The 22,418-nt window shown below is 32.7% G+C and overlaps 1 protein-coding gene across 1 annotated transcript; it reads right to left on the bottom strand.

The window, feature by feature from the left end:
* Positions 1-4,699: 4,699 nt before the first annotated feature.
* On the bottom strand, positions 4,700-10,026 carry LOC149482230 (uncharacterized). The gene is made up of 2 exons (XM_089704103.1): positions 9,943-10,026; positions 4,700-5,543 (listed from the first exon to the last, which is right to left on the bottom strand). The coding sequence occupies exons 1-2, from the start codon at positions 10,024-10,026 to the stop codon at positions 4,707-4,709; spliced, it is 921 nt and encodes a 306-aa protein (XP_089560229.1). The 3' UTR covers positions 4,700-4,706.
* Between the last annotated feature and the right edge of the window lie 12,392 nt (positions 10,027-22,418).

Raw genomic sequence — 22,418 nt, forward strand, 5'->3', positions numbered from 1 at the left:
AACTACGCTTTGTAGCGGTTTCCCTGACAAAGACACGTATTTATTTACGACCAGTTTGTAGGCAGTTTAAACAGAGATCCCGAAATAAAAGCTTGTAAAAATGTACAAAAATATGTGAACTTTCCCTCAACATTTATTTTCATCGTGAAAATAGAGGGTTTAATACGAGTAGTCCATTATTGTTTATTCAAATTAATTGTAGGTGAATAGTATACTCGTATATGAATACAAATTTACAAACCCGGCAGGTATTACATCTAAATTTTATATTTTGTTCCGCATTCGTAGTTTTTCATTAAAATGCGTTGATAACTAAAAAATATACAGAATAAAAATGCTGCAGATATTGTGATGCTTATACGTAACCAATATTTGTTTACCAAACAACTCCATTATGCAAAACAGTAAAATGACGTTTGTTCGCCGCCATTGTGTTACGTAAACTATTTAAGACTCAAAATGAACAGTTTAATTCTTTTGGAATGCTTGTGAACAAAACTTCTTACGCTTTAATGTGGAAAGAAAATTGGCTGCAAAAGGCGTCGACTGCTAAGTGCTTAATTTATGTGTTAACCGGTACGGTACCTTAGCTCTTAAAACTTAAGATAATTCAGAACCTTATTAAGATACTACACTTGTATTCCCGTATAATCCAGCAATGTTACACTAAAAGTCACACTTTTAACATCAAGGCGGGGAAATTAGGTGTGATTAAACAGTTGAACGCACTTTCACGGTTATATGTTTACATTCAACCAAAGTTGTTTCCTGGATACATTAAACAACAACAAGAGAAGGAAGGATCCCTCCACAAACTACAAAACACTCATTGAAGTTGTAGCGACGTCGACCGTGTAGTACGGGATTTATGCCTTGGCTTACCCCACTTTTTACAGCTCAAATCCTCTGTCATGTTTAAAACCGGGTTTAGTTTTTAGTAAACGTTACCGTTTTTACCGAATTATAGAAATGACAGAGTGTTTTACATAATTAATTTATTGTCATAAATATCCAGTGTTTCACAAAATATTATTCCCATTTATACTCAAGTTTGCCTAATGAGAGAATACATTTGTTTTTATATTATTATACTAAATACTCGCCCCGGCCCTGTTCGGGTTGCCTGGTTGAACTTTTGAAAGTCCAAAAAAAAACAAAAATCATTACATCCGTTTCGCCGTCAACCAACAAGTTTATATATCTGATAAGATACTTTTAAACGTTGAGTTTGTGCTTTAAATTATACTGACTAATTAATATTACTAATAAAACTACATCATTTGTAAATCAATGAAAAAACTAATAAAAAAAATGCACACAGCTATAATTTATTAACGTCTGTCGTTTCTAGTTGATTCGCATAAAACTAGACATGCTTAATTCGCTTAAAAATAGACTCTTTATCAATATTTACTGAATTATTTTCACCTACATATTCTTAAAACTAATTAAATGCTCATAGGTACTTCATATAATGAAAGTTTAAAGGTAGTCTAGCTCATGCTTAGTATAAATAAATAAGCAATTTAAGTTAAAAGCGTGTCTATTAAATAGCGTCATAACTTTCAGAAAATTTCCTCACATTATAAATGATGGATTCGATACCGACTTCGTAAAACTAAAACTCCCGTTTTAGTTCTTAACAGATTTCGATCAAACTTTGTTCTGTTTGTGTTGGATATCTCGATTTACGCTGAAACAAATAACTGATTAATAACACTAAGAACTCCTTAGTAAGCTTATATTAAAACTTCTTCAGTACTTTACATTCTCCATTTTGCTCTTAGTAGAAATACTTGTGAAATTAAACTATTATGAGTTTTATTAACATTTAAGTTATATTGGTCTAGCGTTTTAACGAAGTAATATTCTAAATGTAGAGGCAAGTTATACAATTCCTATAATGCGAGGTTTCAGTTTGTAGTTCGGAAGAGCCGGCAAAGTTTCGGGTCAGGTAGGAACATCAGCGACACTATCAAATTAACAGCCACCGTTTTCGAACGAGCTTTTAATTTCATTAACTTATTCTGCTATTGTACTAGTTGGAAATACATCGCAGTTGTATGTGAAGTTTGTCCATCACATCCAATCTGTTAATTCCATTGTCTGCCGCTTCCATTTGGTTGATTACTTTAAATAATATTTTTACGCATAGGTACGTAGTTGTGGATATAGGTAAGTTATCATATATTTTTAGTTATATAATTATTTTCAGAGACGTAATGCAAGATAATCGAGGCTTGAATATAGGTCCTACATTATAGATACTGCAATGGAGTAAGGGGTATGAAATAGTTCATAGTTCTGGGTGAATAGCTGTTAATCATCTCCATATCGGATGCAATGGTACGCCAACTGCTAGAGACTGTCGTCGGCTTTTCATGTTTCATGTTTATTACAGCCTATATTATTATATGTACATAGGTATAACAAGTATTTACTTATATATGATAATAATTAAAGATTTTAAATTTTATACTTCTTAATTTTTTGGCTTTATCAAGCTTTTGAATAACAGAATTTTTATACCTACCATAATTTTGTAAAATAACTACGCATTATATTCTAAATATAGTTTCCAAACTTAATCATACACATTGAAAATTAATTCACATGGATGGCTCGTCACAAATTTAAATGAACACAGATTAATTGAAATGTAACTGATACAGTCGAAATACAAAGGTAGTTATTCGAATCAAAAGCTTATTGTCAACATAAAATTGTTAGTTTATAGATATCCCGGAACAAACAGTGGGATAACCGACTGCAAAATGCTATTTCCAGAGTTTTTAAAGTGTAAAATTTCTTTTTTTCACGTATACGTTGGAGCGCTAGAATAGCTTCATGTCTAACTTTTTAATTGGCTGTCCAGCTTTAAACAGAAGGCGTTACGGATTGCCTAAACGATAATAAAAATTGCGATTCTGGTTCTAAGATGTTTTTTTATGCTGTGTAGAGAATTTTTATTATTTTTTTTTAAATTTCATGAATGGATAAATCGAAATTGAGGCGACATCTAAGGCATTTTATCTTGTTTAAAAAATTTTAGTTTCCTCTACGATACATCAATTAACAAAGTACTTAAACTGGAGCAATGCATTCGTACAAAACTGATTCGTTACTTACGAAAAATTGAAGGAAATATCAATAGAACAAGTTCGATGTAGTACAGCTATTTGTACTAGCAATCTACGCAGTCAGCGTTGGACATGACAAATGTAGGCGATAGGCCGAAGATATGTTAAGTGGCGGGCCCGACGCGTTGATGTGGACATTCTGGGAGACATGTTTGCAGCGAGCTGTCAAATACCACATATCATGTTTGCGGGAGCTGAACTAAAATCTTATACAGTGATTTGTGTTGAGAAATGTTTTTATAAATGCAATTTGTCTTAAAGCTGTATACTTATTTTACATCAATGTTTTATAGCAATTTCTCTTAATACTGCATATTAAGAGAAGTTGCAATGTTAACGTAGTTTATTTGTGTTATTTTACATACATACACTACCACAATAAGCAATAATTTCTTGTATGCTTTACACAGAAACTATGAAAATTTTAAGTTTTGAGATTTGGCGTATCATTTCTTGTTCATGTCTGGATACAGTATCAATCATAAAATATATTTTTTTTCACATAAAACTTGTAGTTATTTGGCAATTTAGGTAGAAAAATTAAGAGAAGAAAAAGCGTGTCACGAACATATATTTGAATTACCGAATGCCGAAACCACATGGCTATCTACGTAGCCTCAAGACTAAAAGGTTATCTCACACAGGTGAAGGGTACGGTAAACGATTTTAAACTTGGGTAAATTGCCATTTCCTAATTCTAATAATTAAATGAAAGTTACTTTTTAAATTAATTATATCAAAATATTCTATATTATATGTATTACATTATAACATTCCTGTCATGAAGGAATCAGTTATCTTTAGTTATTAATATATCACTTTACAAATGCTAGAGAAAAACTTAAGATCTGTTGTAGTATTTACAGGACATCATAATGAAACTTACTATAAAGTTTCCGTGCAAATAAAACAAACCACATGAAGTATGTTCGCACGTCCAACTAATGGTAGTAAGCGGCGAATACACTTTCAACACAGTAATTAAGTAGATATTCCTCAGTGGGTATTTAGCTCAGGAAATTGAGCTTTTCCAAAGGCGGAAAACGGTAAAACATCGGTTACAATCCTTGAAGTATTAAACTCGTTGAGCTCATGTGAAATTTCATTTTGCACGTTGCGCTTTTTAATCATTTTCTTTTTTCTTTCCGTAACAGTTTCATGAAGTGGATTGCAATTTTGGATACGTCAAACGTTTGATTGACTCCCACGGCGTTTGTGAAAGCGCTAACTCACTAGCTGAATAAACAATTTACTTCAATTGTTATGATTTTCAAGTACAAAATTGTAATTCAATTCTTGACCTACTTCATAGGGTAGGTATCGTATACATATTTTGTTTTAATACCGTTATAAATATTTAAACCAGTGTAAAGCATTCGTACGTTATTAAAATTTTATTTATAAAAGCTGTTACTATGATACTTGCACTCGTAGCTCATAATTCGATGATACATAAAAAAGAACTTAAATAAACGAAGTTTATAAAATATGACATGAAATAAATATCTCTTGCATTTTTTTTTTTTTTTTTTTTTTTATATAAGAGGAGACAACAGAGCAGACGCGTCACCTGATGTTAAGTGCACTGCGTCGCCCATAGGCACCAGCAATGCCGGGGACATTGTTAGTGCGTTGCCGGCCTTTAAGGTAGGAGTACGCTCTTTTCTTGAAGGTCCCTAAGTCGTAACCGTTTGGAAACACCGCATGAGGAAGTTCGTTCCATAAACTCGTTGTGCGCGGAAAGAAGCTTCTTTTGAAGCGCGCAGTTGTCGATCGCCAGGAGTCAAGGTGGTGTGGGTGGTATTTGAGTTTGTGGCGTGCAGTACGGTGATGGAACTCAGCGGCAGGTATTGTTCCAAACAGCTCCTCAGAGCACTCCCCATTGTAGATGCGATAGAAAACACACAGTGAAGCGACGTCTCTTCGCAGCGCCAAAGTATCAAGCCGATCGGTAAGACTTGGCTCGTTAACGAGTCGTACTGCTCTCCTTTGAATACGGTCAAATGGAAGGAGGTGTTGTTGAGGTGCCCCGGCCCAGATGTGGGAGCAGTATTCCATGTGCGGCCTAACTTGCGCCTTATAAAGCATAAGGCGGTGGTGCGACGTGAAATACTGCCCCGCTCGACAGAGCACACCAAGTTTCTGTGAAGCCAATTTGGCCTTTCCTTCCAAATGACAGGAGAACTGTACGCTACTCGAGATTTCGAGACCAAGAATACCGATGCTAGCTGTGGCAGAGAGAGGAATACCCTGAAAACGAGGAGTTACGACAAAGGGAAGCTTTTTTGCGGTGAACGCGCAGACCTGTGTCTTCTTGGGGTTGAATTGGACTAAGTTACGTCGGCCCCAGTTAGATACCTCTTCTAAGGAGGTTTCTATTGAAGACACGAGGTTGTTCCGGCACTATTCATTCGAATGATTTCACTAGCAAAGGCAATTCTGACATCAAACTGAAAATATGATAGCAGTAAAGCCATTGCAACATGTGTTAAAAGAAAAAATATTTATGAAATGAATGTGTGAATATAACAGGGGTTGTTTAAGCGCTTACATATTAAAATCTCGTAAGAATATTCTGACCTTTTGCAGTGATGTGAAAACCCAATAACATATAATAAATGGTTTCTTGCTGTTGTACCCCGTCAGGTGAACAACCTAAAGCATAACACATTAATCATCCACGATGCTAAATAATATTAGCTCACATAAAATCAAAGTCTTTGTTTCCAAGAACATTACTGTAAGCTTTGTTCTTTTCACATTCTCTTTGGTTCATTTCTTTTTGGTTATAATGGAAATTTGTTATCCGATTTTATTAAGTCTTAAAGAAAGGCATAATATCTTTAGGTTTTGATATAATAAAATCATTATTATTTTGTGTAAGAGATTTATTTGTCTAGTATTTTAAGTATTATTTATTCTATTAGGATCCCCACGAATTAGATCATTCGTGAAGAGGTCGTATATAATTTCGTAATCGTAATTCTTGGTTTTATACTTTTGTTAACAGTGTTTAAAAGAAAAGTTATCCCGTAATTTTCATTTAGAACAGGGCTTTACATAATTCAATAGATTTTAACAATTTTTTATTCGCGTAGATACTTACTTTTAAGAACAGATATTTGTGAAATAATTAAAATTTTTAAATATTCTGAATAATTTTCAGGACTTTTAAGATATCTTTAATTTTTATTTTTAGATAAATAAAATATTGCTTTGATATTTTAATTTTAGATTTGGAAGACATAATATTTTGATAGTTTAATTGAGTTTTGGAATGTTCAATAACATATTTATCATGAGCTAGTTTATAGTCATGCTAAGTAGAAACTTGACTTTTACACTAGTATAGAATATCAGTATCCCTCTCTCTAAGCCCTCTCTAATCTCATTGACTTATTAGCTAGTTTGACACACTGGAATAATTATAAAAATTATAAAAGTATAGAGCAAAATTACGTGAAGTGATCCGTGCTTTGAGGCGAAAGGTTTTGATAAATATTAACGAGGGCGCCGCGGCCATAGAGTCCGCGCCGGCAAACCGATTGACCCATCCAACGTTTCATATTAAAAGGCGGCGGAAGTCATATGGACAGACTCCATTAGTACACGTGTTTCTGTTTACGGGGAAACCTCGTTATCGCGCCCGGCGCGCCTCGCATGCCCCTGTTATAAAAGGAAAATCAATTTCCTCGTACTTCGTGATCGTATCACGGAGATAATACTTTGTTGTTTATTGTTATACTGATTATTTATCTAGATATAGAGGGACAAGACGTGATACATTTTATCAACCAGTTTGGGCTGAGTACTTGAGTAAGTAGTTTTAGTAGATTGGGGAGTCTTGGTTGACTGACTCACAGACCAAACTTCGAATCACATCTCAACGCACAGCCCGGAATAGTTGGATTAGGAATGATATAATTTTGCACCAGTCTTTTATAGTGTAGATGACACAAATAAAGGGTATATGCGGTAAAAAAGAGGAGTATGATTGCGTAAATCGATAAAATATTGTTTGAAGCCCGTTAAGTGGGCGAGGGTCATCTAGGATCTAGATTCAGTATAAAATATAGTTGTTTAGTAAACATACCTCTTGTGTACTCTAGGAAAACTAATTAGCAACATGAAATTCCGCTTTGAAATAATTTACCATTGCAATCCTACTTTACGTTAAAACAAATATTTATCATGATAGTAAAAAGTAATCTAAAACCCATAAGTATCTATTATAATCGAAAAGCACTGTTTATTTATCAAAAAAAATATATCTAGGATAAAAATAAACGAAGCTACTAATCAAAATGTGTGCGGAGTTTTATTTGATATTGCCACATCAATCCTGAACATGACAGGGTTGTAGGGTACGATGAGAATGAAACGAAAAAGTACGTATTTATTTGACCATTCGCGTCGAAACAATTTTACGTGCACGAGTCGACACTTTATGAATAGTAATCAAACCGCCATCCTCCGCCATTTATCTCACGAGCGACTGACAATGAAATGTAGATGAGGTCTTTTTGATAAACCCTTTGTATAATTTGTACTTTTACTTGTTAATTACGAAATATCAAGCCCGTAATAAACACAAACATTGTCCTATTTTTAACAGACTGATTTTATCATAATTATGCTACTCGTAGACCTTTTGACTAACGTTAAATTATGGTTAGGTTTGGAACATATTAATTTTTAACAGGCGAAAATAGTTAAATTATGTTTATCAGATTTAACCGGAATATATGACTTGTCGAAAGCGTTTTTATTTTTACTATTGCGAGCGTAACCCACATCTTTCCCATGTGAAAGATTTTTATTTTCATTGCAAACAGAAACCATTGTTACGTTTCAATTGGGACTCCGAGCAATTTTCGCTGTGACGATATCACTTGGTAACGAGTAATTTTATAAAAGGATATAGGTTAAATATGTAAATTTTCGCATTATACGATGTGTATCGCAAAATTAAGGCTCGTTAACAAGCCAGTTTATTTGCGTAAATGATATAAATTGTCATCACTAGATCCTATTTGGTAAATACGTAAAACGTTTACCGAAAGTGGTCCGACCTTTTGTTCTGATTTTATTTTATTTACGTAAGTATTGCATTGATATGAGTACAAGAGGAAAATACTGACATATAAATTTTTATAGATCGGAATAGGATCTCAAATATGTTAGAAATCTCTTTACCGTTCTTCGGCTGTATTGGTTGACATAAAAATAAATTAATTGTCAAACAAAAGAAAGTACTTGGAAAGTACTAACTGAATTACGTTTTTAAATTTTGAAACAAATTTTTCCCTTAATTGTGATACTTGTAAATTGTCCAATTAAAAATCAACTTGTAGTTTTCCAAAACCTACTTGACATAATATATCTTTGTGATTTGTGATCAAGGAAAAAGCGAATTTAAAATAAAATAGGAAAAGTTAAATATTACGAAGTTATTCTATTTGTTATTGATAAAATATTATTTATCTCAAATAAAATGCTTAAATCCTCTTTATCGTACAAAACTGTTGCGCCAATTGTGAAGTGCTTTAGCTCGGATATGCTTGAGCCTTCCTAGAATGCTGTTACTGAAAATAATAAACAAGAGAATCATAAATGCAAAAGAAACCCTTATGCTATTGGAAAACTGTCAATATTTTTACAGTGTTTGAATATCGGCCAAGGCTTTAAGGAGTAGTAAGCACATGACGTAATGTAATTTACCTTCCTCATAGATTCGCAGAAGCTGTGAATGGATCATATCATTTTTGCGGTTTTAAAGAAAACGTGATATTGCAATTTCATGGGTTGCAGAATAACATGTTGTTAATAGCATATCTCATAGATTATAATCATCCATACCTCAATATAGTTAATGATTTGGCAATATTTAAATAATAAACCAGTCGACATAATATTGTATGTGCAACCCTTGTGCTTTTCATTCACTAATTTGCACCTCTTGCAGTTTAATTACATAATTGCAATCTATTATGTATTTTATTATGAAATTGAACATTTTGCCATTTTCATAGTGCACTCCGCTTTCAAAAGGCTGAAACCACGATCATGTCTTGTTTGCTTAAGTTTTGGCAAATTGCCAGTTTTCACTGAATAAAGGAGTTTTCGTAATTTACACATGAGAAGTACGTCTTACCTTTGTAAGTGAATTATAGACCTAATTAAATATGGATACATTTAGTAAAAAGCTTTCTAGTGGAAGCATATACCTGATACAAAAAGCCATTTTAAAAGGATCGTGAGACAGGATTTTACCTCAATAAAGTTGTATGAATCTTAAATCACACTTTTGACACATGCATAAAGGACCGATCACAAGTGCGGGTTAAGGGTATGATTTATGGCATATATTCGGAAATTTTGTTACATTTGATTTTTAAACTGAGATGGGTAGAAGAACAATATTAGAATATTTAATAGGTGGAAGAACTTGACTATGGAAATCTAACAATAATAGTTATATAAATATTCGAATTATAGTTTATAATGGTTTCAAACACAAATATTTCTGTAACCAATCAAGAATAATTCAGGCATAATTTCGTGGGAGTTAGTACTATTCGTCTGGTGAGACATAGATTAACGAGTAATTTCCCTACAGGCCTGAATCTCTGCAGTGGGAATATTAATAGTTTGATTATGATAATATCTAAGACAATTTATTAAAATACTAAACTTTATATTAATTATATTATTAAATACGAGTTATAGGAACGGAGCGGAACCAGTAATGTGCTATCCTGTACCCCTTCTAGTCATTTCCCTTATTCCACTTGGCCCTTACCAATGCTTCCCTTTGTCCTTTGCTGTACTTGGCCAATGCTTTCCTTTGTCCTGTATCCTTCAAAGCTGGCGCCTGGTGTTCCATTTGCAGTATAAAGTTTCTGCCATATTTCAGAGGGGTTACTGGTCGCATACCATATATGCATCAGATTGATTTTATTTTCTCATTTTTTTATTTAATAATAGCTGTTTTAACTTAACTATCTATTATTTGAAAATGTTTATAACTTAGGCACGTATTATTCATTCATTTATAAGATAAATTAAGATTGACATGAAAAATAGCACAATTTAGAGAAGATAAACTAACATTTTAAAATATGCGCAACACGTCGACAAAATTGCCTTATAAATTGAAAAATATACCTCATTATGAATGTTTAGCTAAGATAATTTAACTAGAGACTGCGTTGCCCCGGGGAAATCATGAGTTTGTGCGTAAGCATCCATTTACTTTTAAACTTTAAAGATAAATTACCATGCATATTTGGGTAAATTATTCAAATTAGTAAAATTTAAGTAATTGTAAGGGAAACGAAGTCAATTTCACGACAAAATAATTGGAGACACTTCTAATTATTTCATGTTGCTTGTGAGTAGCTTTGCACAATTGAAATTGAAATTCTGCCCGCAGCACTTGATAGTTGATACAAAATATATAATAAAGCAAAGATTACATTATATAATTTATTTATTTAAGAAATAGGTCATGCTCTACATACTCAGACGCTTTTCCAAATTTCAATTTAAATTACATATTATCAGCCTAAAATAAAATATGCTACCAATTCAGAACCTCCGTGGCTTTTGGTTAGGCCTATACTGTTACAAAATCAATTCAATAAATCAAATTCGTGAACTACATGCACTTCATATCGAGCAATAATATTATATTTTCAACATTCAACTATTCGCGTAAACTATTTACTAAAAACACAACAAAAACAAAATATCCTATTAATCTATTCTATAACAATTTCATGGCAGTGCTTATTACACAAGGTTATAACGCTAATACAAAAGTATTATCGTATAAGGGCAGAGTAGCTATGAAGGTAAATCGCTTAGGTATTTGAACGAATGAGACCGGTATTTCCCGGTAATTGGAGCTGTCGCGTGGACAAATGTCCTGTCCAACCTGTGCCAGATAGTCACTCTAACTGCCGCCATTAACTCTACCGATAATCTTAAATTACTACAAACCGACTTGATTGTTTGTCTACTTGAAACTGTAAGCTTTATACAGAAAATATAAACGTTTATTGTTTTATAAGAGTCATACACTAAAAATACATAGGCATATTGGTGCAAAGACGAAAACGAATTACCGCAAAATTGATGTTTTAGGGAGCTCTTTATCCTAAACAAACAACTATCGCCTGTTATTAATTTTGTTTTAAAATACGAGTAGGAGCTTTTTGAATAAACATTTTATATTTATTTTTCATTACGAAGCGTGGCCAGAACCCTGTTGATATTTTAATCGGACGTCAGGTGTATAAACTAACTTTGAAATATCTGTTTTATACCCCGAGACTATTGTTTGTGTATTGTTTCGTTGCAGCCAATGTATGGGTATTATTAATGTTATAACGAGCCAATAACACTACCTGCTAGTTTCGAGTATATTTCGGCATTAATTGGCCTCACATCAGCATAGTTATTAATTTTCTCATAAAGTTAAGTGTAGTTCTATTATTTCAATCGTATTATCGATGTTTCATAGCGCTCAGCGAACCTCCTTCTGCCTAATAATACTTTTTGGATCCTTCTTCTCATTTACAACAAATCTTTAACATATTTCTACTTTGAGTCACATAATAATGCTTAACACGTACCAAACGAATTTCTCAAATTGTCATCGCAATGTGTAAGTAAATACATACGTATCTTAATCGTAATAAAATACTCTATCCTAAAACCTTTTTCACGATAGTTGATTGAAAATAACAACATGCTCATTCTCACCTTGTAATTCGAGTAAAATGTATGCTATTTAAATATTTTTTCTTTTGAAACGTCAAAACCGCACCAATATCAATATTTTGGAGAATTGAAGACGCATAAGGTTGTTTATTTAGTGGTTTTCCCTCTCAAGTGCTCCTTCAAGGAGCGTGACTTAATATAAAGCATGTTGAGATGTCCACGAAGTTAGAGGACGAGTTTCAAAGCCGATCCCTTGAGTCTCCTTTATGCAAATCTCGGGTAATTTCTTTGGTGGGTGTCACTAGAGACCCTTTGACAAGATTGCGTCGACACTTCACCCGTCCCGCAGATCACCGCACACTAGTTAACGTAAATACTAAATATTGAATACATTAAACTATAACCGTAATACATTTTGATGTGCCGTTAAGACAACTATCATCGTCGTTCAAGGACGTTATGCTACGTAATAAATAATAATCATCAAATACCCAAGGAGTAATAGCATGACATATTTTATATGGAGCTTAAAAAGCTGGAAATCCTTACCCTTTATTGGTATAAATTAATTCTAAAAAGTTGATTTCGCTAAAGTCACGCTTAATTGGAATTCTGTTCTGCTCAGTTGTTCCAGATCCAGTAGCAAATAGCTTTGGGCAATCAACTCTATTAGCGCTCCTATCGTTTAAAAGACTCGCTTGTCGTTAAAACTAATCTAATATAAAGAGGCTAAGTTCTATTTTTAGTACCAACTACCAACAAATTTGCTTTTATTTTAAATTGAACGCATCGAACATGCATGTCTCGCAATTTAGATTGGAAACTTCATTTCAAACATAATGATTATAGTGTGCTTGTTTCGAAGTCGATTTAAAAACAGAAAATATCACAGATTATTTGATTTTTATGTACCTACATTTTGTTGATGCGTCTTTAATTATGGATTGCATTGTTGTTGTGTATGGAAATTGTTTGGTCTTAATGTCCGGGAAAGTGATGGCCTTCTTTGTTTTCTTTTCATCGTCACTATCTGTTTATTAGTAAATATTTCCAGCTTCTATATTTTTATTTGGTACTAGCGATACTTAAAATTCACACAAAACACGAAAATCCTCGCGCCTTGCTAAATTATTCGGTCCAAAATAACACAAGTTAATTTCCTCTGGAATTTTTATTCTTTATGAATTTGTTTTCTTAATTTAAAGTTAAATAAAAAGTACAGAAGAAACTAAATTCATTTTATCCTCATTTATTTACTCACAACTCATTTTCAGATTACAAGGAGGAGAACTTTTTCGGAACTCGGAAGTTTTCATATCATAATGAAATGATAATACTAAAACATACTATGTTACAGGAATAAAAACAGCCGCTCATGTCATAATGTAAAAAGTCTGAGGTTGGATAATTACAAGCCAGGAGCCTTCATCAGTTACAAATAATTCTAAGCGATAATAAAGTTTAAAAGAAGCAGCCAGATAGGATTACTTCAGCTAAGAGAACGGAAATTGCGAGGAGCAAATGTGAAAAGTTTTGAGCACACACGAGAAAGAAGAGCTCCTAGAATAACGTACCTATTAATATACAGACATTCATTTGGATATTTACGTTTCTGTCTTCAACCCGTCTACTGTGATAGTGTGTTTTTATAAATTCTCTTGGTATTGAGGAATTTTTGGTATAGTTTTTAAACCTGTTAGGTCTTTGTACCTTCATGGGAACAATCTTGATGATGAAAACATATTTATAATAAAATTGTTCTGAAATATATGATCCAGTTGCATTCGGATTCTAAAACTTCTATCTTGTGAGTAAATCTACTTTGTTTTTTTAGAGCTTGTTTTAACTATCAAAGCCCAAACACATTATTAGCCTTTGTGTTTTTTTGCATACAAACGGATCTGAAGATCTCGAGAAAATTCTAGCATGTTATTTAGCTGCTTTTTATGATTTTATTAAATAATAATTTCCAATTACACATTTTTATAATAATTAACGGCATAGTTTTTTAACCTTCTACAGAGTTATATTCTAAAATAAAGTTTGCGAACGATCCAACTTGCTGATCTGGCTTCAATGTAATATTGCACAATTGTAGATGGTGCGAACTGCGAGGGTTTAGAAGGATCAAGTTTGGACTCCGTGTTCGTGTTTACCGTAACGTTAACTTATCCTCAGTCCAAATCTCCCACAGATTCAATTTATCAGGTGCGAAATGTAAGCGTTGAATGTTTTATTCAATACAATTTTACAGTAAAGATTTACCTTTAGTGTTCATGCGCTTTCTATCGGATGAAGCTAGACGACTGATATATTGTTTAAATTTGGGCTAATGGAAATGTTAATAATTCTGAACACTAGGGCATTTAAATAATAAATTAGTATTAAACAGAACAGTTTAAATAACCACTTATAAGGGGGTGGTTAACCTTTTCTTTGTGTATAATTTTCAAGCCTTCTGACCTTTTTATATATGTACTTTAATTTTTTAGGCGATTAGAAATTTCAGCCTATTGAATACATTATCGATTCTTGTATTTTTTGTTGGTATTTAATGAAACCTTCACGCTTTATAATATTGTATAAGACTAATAATAACCTTAATGTGCATTGATTGTATATTATTCAGAACTTTATACCTAGATTATGATAAAATTTTATCGCTCAATACAAAAGGCTTTATACGGGAAGTGTTCCCAGTTGCCTCATTATTGTAAATAAGTGATTGGCTATTAACATATTCCGAAAATTTTCACAGCGATGCAATTAATTATTCGTTTATAATTTACATATTTGGGGAATAAAAGTGAATATACATATATCGACAACCTTAAATACGATTTCATTGTTTGATCTTATTTGTACTTTTTCTGCGGTGCACAATAAATAATTTTCGTTTGTTTGTTGTTTGTACAATATTGGATACGAAATGATACTTTCTTGACTTTTTAAATGAGACAAAATTGAGACAACATTTTATAATAATAAAGAGTTTTAAAAATTTCTCCTAGTGGTATAGAATATGTTGCATTAATTTACTCTCAATAATATATTAAATTAATCACGTTGCTATTCTGAGAATCGCACTGAATAGCCGAGGTACCTTGGTATAAAAGCGTTTCATCGATCGTTTGGTTCATAGTATTTGGTATTCCTTCCATAAAGTAATAGCCACTCATCTACTGTAACGTTGCTGCTATGAAACGTAATTATATTTCCAATAATACCAATACTAATAGTTTAAAGTTTTTAAGTGAATAATAGTCCTTAACGGAAAGAAAGCACTTAACGTTCATTAATATCTTTAATCGTTTCTGAATTGAATTGTCTTTTAAAAAAATAATTTTCTATCACGTAATTAGCTATTATTTTTTTAGCTTATCTATAACCATTTTCCACTAGCTCCATAGTTACTGTTATTTCTTTATTTCAATTGCATAAGATGAGTATAATTATTATGGTGCATATTTAAGAAAAGTAGGCATCTTTGCAAAATCTTTTAAATAGAAAAATAGATACTTTTATAAAATTTTAAGATTGGCCTGCCTATAGGTACCGTTTAGTTTCAAAGCCTGGGCAAGAGCAATTTGTGTAACGGGTGGTTGTTTTTACTATGTTTGTAATCAAAACGGGTTATTAAGATCCATATGTAACAATATATAACACAAGTATATCTATGTATGTATATGTAGTCTATCTGTATATAAGGGCATGTCAAACCAGTGAATATGAATAAAAATAAACTAATAGGTTAACATTTATCACAGGCAGTATATTATCCGCCCACTATTCTTTCTCTTGTACGGCTTTCTCAGCAATTCATGTAATTTCAGTCGAACATCAAATAGATTTGGTATTTGAAGTAAGTCTTATGTTTAATAACTAAAAATGAGTATAATATTTTTTACTATCAAGTCGAAGTCTGTTGATTAATCCAGGCATGATTAAATTATGTACTTGTAATAATAGAATTAAATAATAGAATATTCGATGTAAATAAAAACAAATGTTCTTTATTCTGCTTAGACATCGAGTGCAGCAGTGCGGCGCAGGGGCAAACGTCGAGTATGGTCAATAATTTTACCAATTTTGCCGAATTCGTTATTATTTTAACAAAATCAATTAGAGTTAACTGCTTATAAAACAAAAGTTACTGCTTTGCTTACCATTGTAAATCAACATGTTAATATATTATGCAACGTGGATTATACCGTATACGGTATACGTATGGTAATTTAACAACTGGCTACCGTAACCAACCGCTCCTTTTAACTAAAGAATCTCAAGCATTGTTATAAAAATAGTAAAATCACTTTACTGTTGTTTGTGGAACTGAATACATTTAACATTTAACAGAGGTTCGTAGAAGGATCCGTTGTGACTTGACGACGGTTATTGCAAGAACTTGTTAGGAGCTTTAAAAGATTAAGATATACTGAAAATAAAAGGGACGTCTAACTTTCAAGTGTTTTACAGTTAGGCAGCCAACCCAAGCGAATTTATTTGTCTGAAGGTCGAGCTCAGAGAACAAGCTATAGTAATAACTCGCCTAAACTTACGAGTATAAGTTTAATGTAAAAATAGTTTAGTTAAACACGTTTAAGAACTCTCTGTAAAATTTAGGATAACCATGACAGTCACAACTAAATAAATATAGACTAAGTACTCAAAGTTCAAAACATAATTTTATGCCAAGATGCAATTAGAATAAAAGCTACATTGGCATTCCTTACTATGTCTGATTATATTAATTGAATATTTATTTGTGGGCATTCCATCTTGATATTCATTCAATAAATCATAGCTTTCACGATATTTCCATTTTTCCTTTTTCTGACTTGTAGCAAATAGCAAATACCTAGTCTATTAAAGTTAATCGAACATTTTAAGTCCTATATATAACATAAGGCAAAGATATAATGTAATTTAATATTTTGGTTAAAAAATCCCAATTGCACATGTAATTATTAAGCCATTGCTAATCATTTTATCTTCATTTTATTTTTCTACCATACGAACGTCAAAGGCTGGATAAATAAACAAATTTGTTGCGGTTTGCTGCAAACATACGTGGATACAAACATACGCGGGGGATTTTCGCTTGGTTTTCTTAACATTTCCTGTGTATACGAATAATTTAATTTTAGAATTTTACGTAGTAGGAAATAAAATAAACAGCCGTTTGTATTTTACTTGGTGGTGAGCGATACGTCGTTGAAAAGTTACTGATTTAAAATAATATCTTACTTGTACTTATATTTTCTGAATTAAATTAAACAAAGTGTCGAGATAATATGGGCAACGCTAATTGGAATATCGTCTAAAGGGTTATTACATAGGAATTATATAGCGATATAGTTTATGATCTGAGTCCGTACGTAGAGTACCTACCTACAGCGTGAATATTGATTGCCTTGAATATCTAGTTACCTAATAGCTTTGCAATCCAATCCTATCTTATTTTACAAGACGTGACAGACTTTGAGTCTAAAATATATTTTAATGTACGAATTGGATTGCGGTGCAAAGAGTAGTGAAGCAGTGAGTCGGCACTGATACCGTCTGGGTCCTCACGTTTCCAACCCCACGATGATAATCTCCTCGGGGGGCTCTAATAGTTCGCTTGACGTTACTGGGTAATAAATTACTTAAGTTCGCGAACATTTATATTACTAATAAGCTCTTTTCAGTCCCCTAACATTTCTTAGAGCAAGTTCCTGATACAGCTGTACATTATTTTTGCTGTACAACAGCAATTTATAATTTAGATTAAGTAATATCAAAATGTTCATTTAGATGAGTTGCAAAATACATTTTAATACCTATATTGCCAAGTGTCGCACGATGTGAAGCGTTTCTATCTGCAATAATAACATAAATCATGATAACATCGATTGTATGTTTGCGAATAACATTTTCCCATTCATGTTATAATCCCAATATTTGGGTTCAGTTACAGGAATTACAATGATCGTAAATAACGTGATTTTGAGAAAAATCGCCCATCGCACCTGTGCTGCGTGGAACCGAAAATGAACGATATTATCCCACACCATAATCTTAAATCACTTCAGCTTAGTATTTCGATTACAGACAAAGGGTAGCTAGGAAAACCCACATTATGACGGTAGTTGAATAATTGTATAGATAAGTAGAATTGATGGTTTTCTAGCCTCCATGGTCCTAAGCCCTCGCCTTTTTCAATGATAATGTAGATTGGAAAAATAGCGTTGAAATTTTCATTTCATATTTTTAGCAATTTAGTGTCGCTTGACGCTTATCTCTCTAAACTATTATGGTTGCTTTAATTTGATAATCCAAATACATAAATAACCTATCTACTCTATTTTAAAATCATGACATAACTATCAGATTAAATACTAATCCTCAGTCTAAATTACATAACCTAAATTCCTACACCAATACTCTTTTATATCTATATCCAAATTAAATTAATGTAGATAAAATTGTTCGATAGAAATGCTACAATACTTTATCGATCCCGGTGACATTTACGACATATCTGAAAATAGATTGTCGATTTAAATCTAATATTATCCTGAAAAGCTTTATGAAATTTAACGGAGGGCAGAGGCCGGGTGCAAATACCTCCTCGACGATAACATTTCGCGTGTAACTATTTACTCTACTCTTCATACCTCTCAATTCGCTTTATGGGATAAAATCACTCTACTTAAAATATGAAATTCCATTTAATTGGCTCCAGAACACTTTGAATAATAACCTCTGCGCATTCATTTTGATGTCCGAGAATATTAATTCATTTAAGCAGATCGATACTTAATATTGTTGATTGCATGAATATTCTTCGAATTTTGCAATATTGCTGCGAATGTTATAGCTGTTTGCTTTCGTTTTTTATGTGTGTAGCCAGTTTTCTCGTTACTAGCGAAATGTGTTGAGATTTGCAGAGGCGCCTAAGTGCATCTCGGACACAATGGCCTCCTTCGCACCCTCCTTGTGGATATCCATTTGGACTTTTTGTTGAGGCTTGAGCAGTTGGTCGCGAGCACGTACGCTCTTCGGAGACACGTTTAGAATTCAATATTCTAGCTTCGACCATCCGTACTCTGCACGGCTAAAATAACCAATGAGTATATAGTACGACTATTCGATGATTCGAGGTAGTTGGCTTACTTTTAAAGCTATTTATTATTACTTTTATAGCTATATGAAATTGAAATGATAAAACTTGAGTATGGTTATTCTTCAATTTGATTAAAACACTAACCATAATTATTTTCTTTAGATGTTACTGAGAGGCAACTCGAAATACATTCAGAAGTTTTAATAATAACTTAGATTCTCACCTAACTAGTCCAGTTTGAAAACAGTATTCTTCAGAGAACATGAAATATTATCTGTTACAAGACTTTTTATTTCAGCTACATAGAAAACTCGTATGATGGATTACAACGTATATTCACGATGCGCGAATTCAACTCAACTACAAACCACTTGCAGGGGAAATAGAAATGTTAATATTTTTGACCGCACACCTCTATTTCTAAGCTCATAACTCTATAAAACAGCTTTTTATAGAGCATTTTATAGCTCTATATAGTGCATAAGCAATCTCATTTAAATTTAAAAGTAAGTATTTAAGGTGTAGGTGTTATATATTTTTAGTGCGTTATTCGTGTGCTATTTGAGATAAGAATAAAATTTTAATTACCACATCTACTTTTATACCATGTATAAAATGTGTGTATTTGGTGGTTCATTTTTAGCTTTGCAAACCAATTCAAAGTAGATAATAATTCTCGTCTCTTATAATTAATTCATTCCCCTGTAAGATTTTCTTTCAAAGACTTCCATACCCATTAGTACTAATTCATTAATAGAGAGATTCAGAGATATTCAAACTAAATGAAGAAGTTGATAATAACAGTACTTAATATTTTATTAAATCAAATCTCTGTTAACTGCCCATCATTCAGCACAATAAAGTTATTAATGGGTTTCATATAATGATTATTTATCATCATTTTTGTCACACGTAGATACTCTTGAAACCTTAATGGTTTTATTCAGGCATACGCTCATGATTGGTGAATAATTAATTTATCTGTTTGCGAGTACACAACAAAATCATAAGAGCTTAGCAAATGCATTAAAGCTTTTAAATAAATGGAAGATCCTGGAAATAATTATACTCTAATCCTTTTATCCACTCCTCTATAGTTCAACCCTATTTATATTTAAGTTGCTTCTGATGAACTCATTTTCGTTTTAATGTTTTTTGCAACAATACATCTTCAATATTTTTTAAACATTATGAACGTATGTATGAGAAAAGGGGGTCAAACATAGAACAATAATATCATTTGAATTTGGAAAAAATGTTACATCTTTTGCAATAGTTCGTATTCGATACCATTTAATATTATTTGGGAGATCCTACATAATCAATTTGAAAACGCTACATCCCTCTCATCCTTCCTTAAGAGAATCAACATTTTTATAACACAAAAATATAAAGATACCGCCATAAAGAACAAAAGCTCGTATGTCGTTTATCTCATTACCATCATCGTACATCTACTGCAATAAAATATAACACATCAAAAGAATAAATGGCGTAACAAGGAAGATGGAACGGAAAAAATATTTCACAAAAATGACAGGACCGCGAGAAATAGAAGCGATTGGATGAGCTGATGGATTACTTAGTGATTTATAAACTGAAGTAAAAGGTGCGTAGAACATTTCTGCTCGTAATCGATACGCTACAGGCAATTCGAGAAATCTGTCGCTCTACGGGATCCACAATTTTGTGATATAGGTACATCGTACGTGACCGAACTTGCGATGCACGTGTTCATTTTCAAATATGCTTAAATATTTCAGTATCAGCTATAATTCATCAGTAATATTTAGACAGACCAAGGACAGATTCACTCAGGTATTCAATGAATACGATATCATCTAAAAAAATTCCGCTGGCGAAGTAGAGGTGCTTTATTTTCGCCTCAAGAATAAGTCGGAACGTTCTATGGGCATTTTGCGTGGGCTTATAATGTTTTGAATTAAATGGGTGATAATTTTAGTTAGTACCTAAACGAAAAAGTTTCAAGTAAATAACTGTAAATTAGCTTCATGACGGTTTACTAAGTATTTTTTCTAAAAGAATATTTAACTAAATTAAGTAGGCAAGTGTCTTTTACAGGTACCATTTTATGCGTGGTTGATATACAAGTCACGTCAAGTGAGTCTCGTAAACTATTTTACGTTTTACATAAAATAAAAGCAGATAGAATTAAGTACCGTCTTATTTATTATCACCTCCCGTTCGCTTTGTCAGCTAATTATTCAACGGTAACACGTAATTCGTAAAGGTCTAGTCTAGACTTAATAAAGGTAAAGTTCTTCAGTAACTTTAATAAATGTAAACTTTTAATTAGTTGTTGAATTAAAACAAATAATTACAACTGTAGTGCTGTACGAATACAAATTTAAAGTAGACAACAAAAGTTAACTCCATTATTCCACAGACATTCAGGTAGTAATAAAGCGTTGAAAAATACTACAATGGAACACAAAGTGACTAAAATGCGTTTTTATTTTGAGACCGTCAGTTGTTTACTTTTAATGCAAGACTTATATTAAAAGTATCTACTGTCTTCAACCCTACGGCGTGCTCGCGACTTGCCACAATACCACTTCCAAAACCTTTCTCATTTAGTTTTTGTTTCGTTCTGTCGTTGCAGACGCAGATGTGCCTACGAAAGCGACGGCTCATCTATGGATTAGTACCCGTTAGCTTTTTCATATTATGTGTCCCACTTCATAGAAGTTTACGCAAAACATTTTGGCAGCTGGGCTTTCGGTACATAATTACTTGTCCAGTTTTACGCCACTGCTGTTTTGCTTTATTTTTTATCATTTGCTCGTAATCATGTGACTACGACCGTATTCAATTTTACACTGGTTTCTGTTATTTATATAATGCTCGATGAATTTATTTTATTCGTGTTATAATAATTATGAACGAATGAAAATATAAATAAACAACTTTTATAGTTGACCGTCATGAAAATACAGTCGCTAAAGTACTTGTAGTCTGAAAATGAAAGCATCAACAGGGGCTAAATTTACCTTAATTATTTTGCCAACACTTTAAGTTTCAATTTGGACGGTATAACCATAAAAACATTGTACCTTTTAGAGTGGCATTGTAAAAATGTTATGAAACGGCAACGAGTTCAGGTAAGCATTAATGAGGCGCCCGCTCGGGTTACAAAGTCTGGCCAGTACCGGAGAAAATTACTCGAAAATTTACATAATAGAGAATCCGTGGCTGCCCTAGTCCTTTGAAAGTCGGAACGGACCGCGTCGAGTGACACCGTCGTACATTAAATTAACATCTCTCTCACTTTGTTTGTGAAGTCCACACTGCACTAATTTGTGACAAAATTAGTATAGGAAACCGTCTAAGTTTCAGGCTGCGGTATCGCAAACTGAGCTTATGGTCTATTTTTTATTAATACTGCAGGAGTTAGGAATGATACGTAAAGAGAATGTGAGATG

This window comes from Colias philodice, chromosome 15 (genome assembly GCF_061535455.1).
Source record: "Colias philodice isolate Cphi_HAF_F1 chromosome 15, ilColPhil1 Martin Lab GWU primary, whole genome shotgun sequence".
Lineage (NCBI taxonomy): Eukaryota > Metazoa > Arthropoda > Insecta > Lepidoptera > Pieridae > Colias > Colias philodice.

Excerpts from the sequence above, each read along its gene's own strand:
- LOC149482230 (XM_089704103.1), bottom strand. The coding sequence starts at position 10,026 with ATGGAACACCAGGCGCCAGCTTTGAAGGATACAGGACAAAGGAAAGCA. Across the intron at positions 5,544-9,942 it reads AAGGACAAAGGGAAGCATTG|TGCCGGAACAACCTCGTGTC; the intron begins GTAAGGGCCAAG and ends TCGAATGAATAG.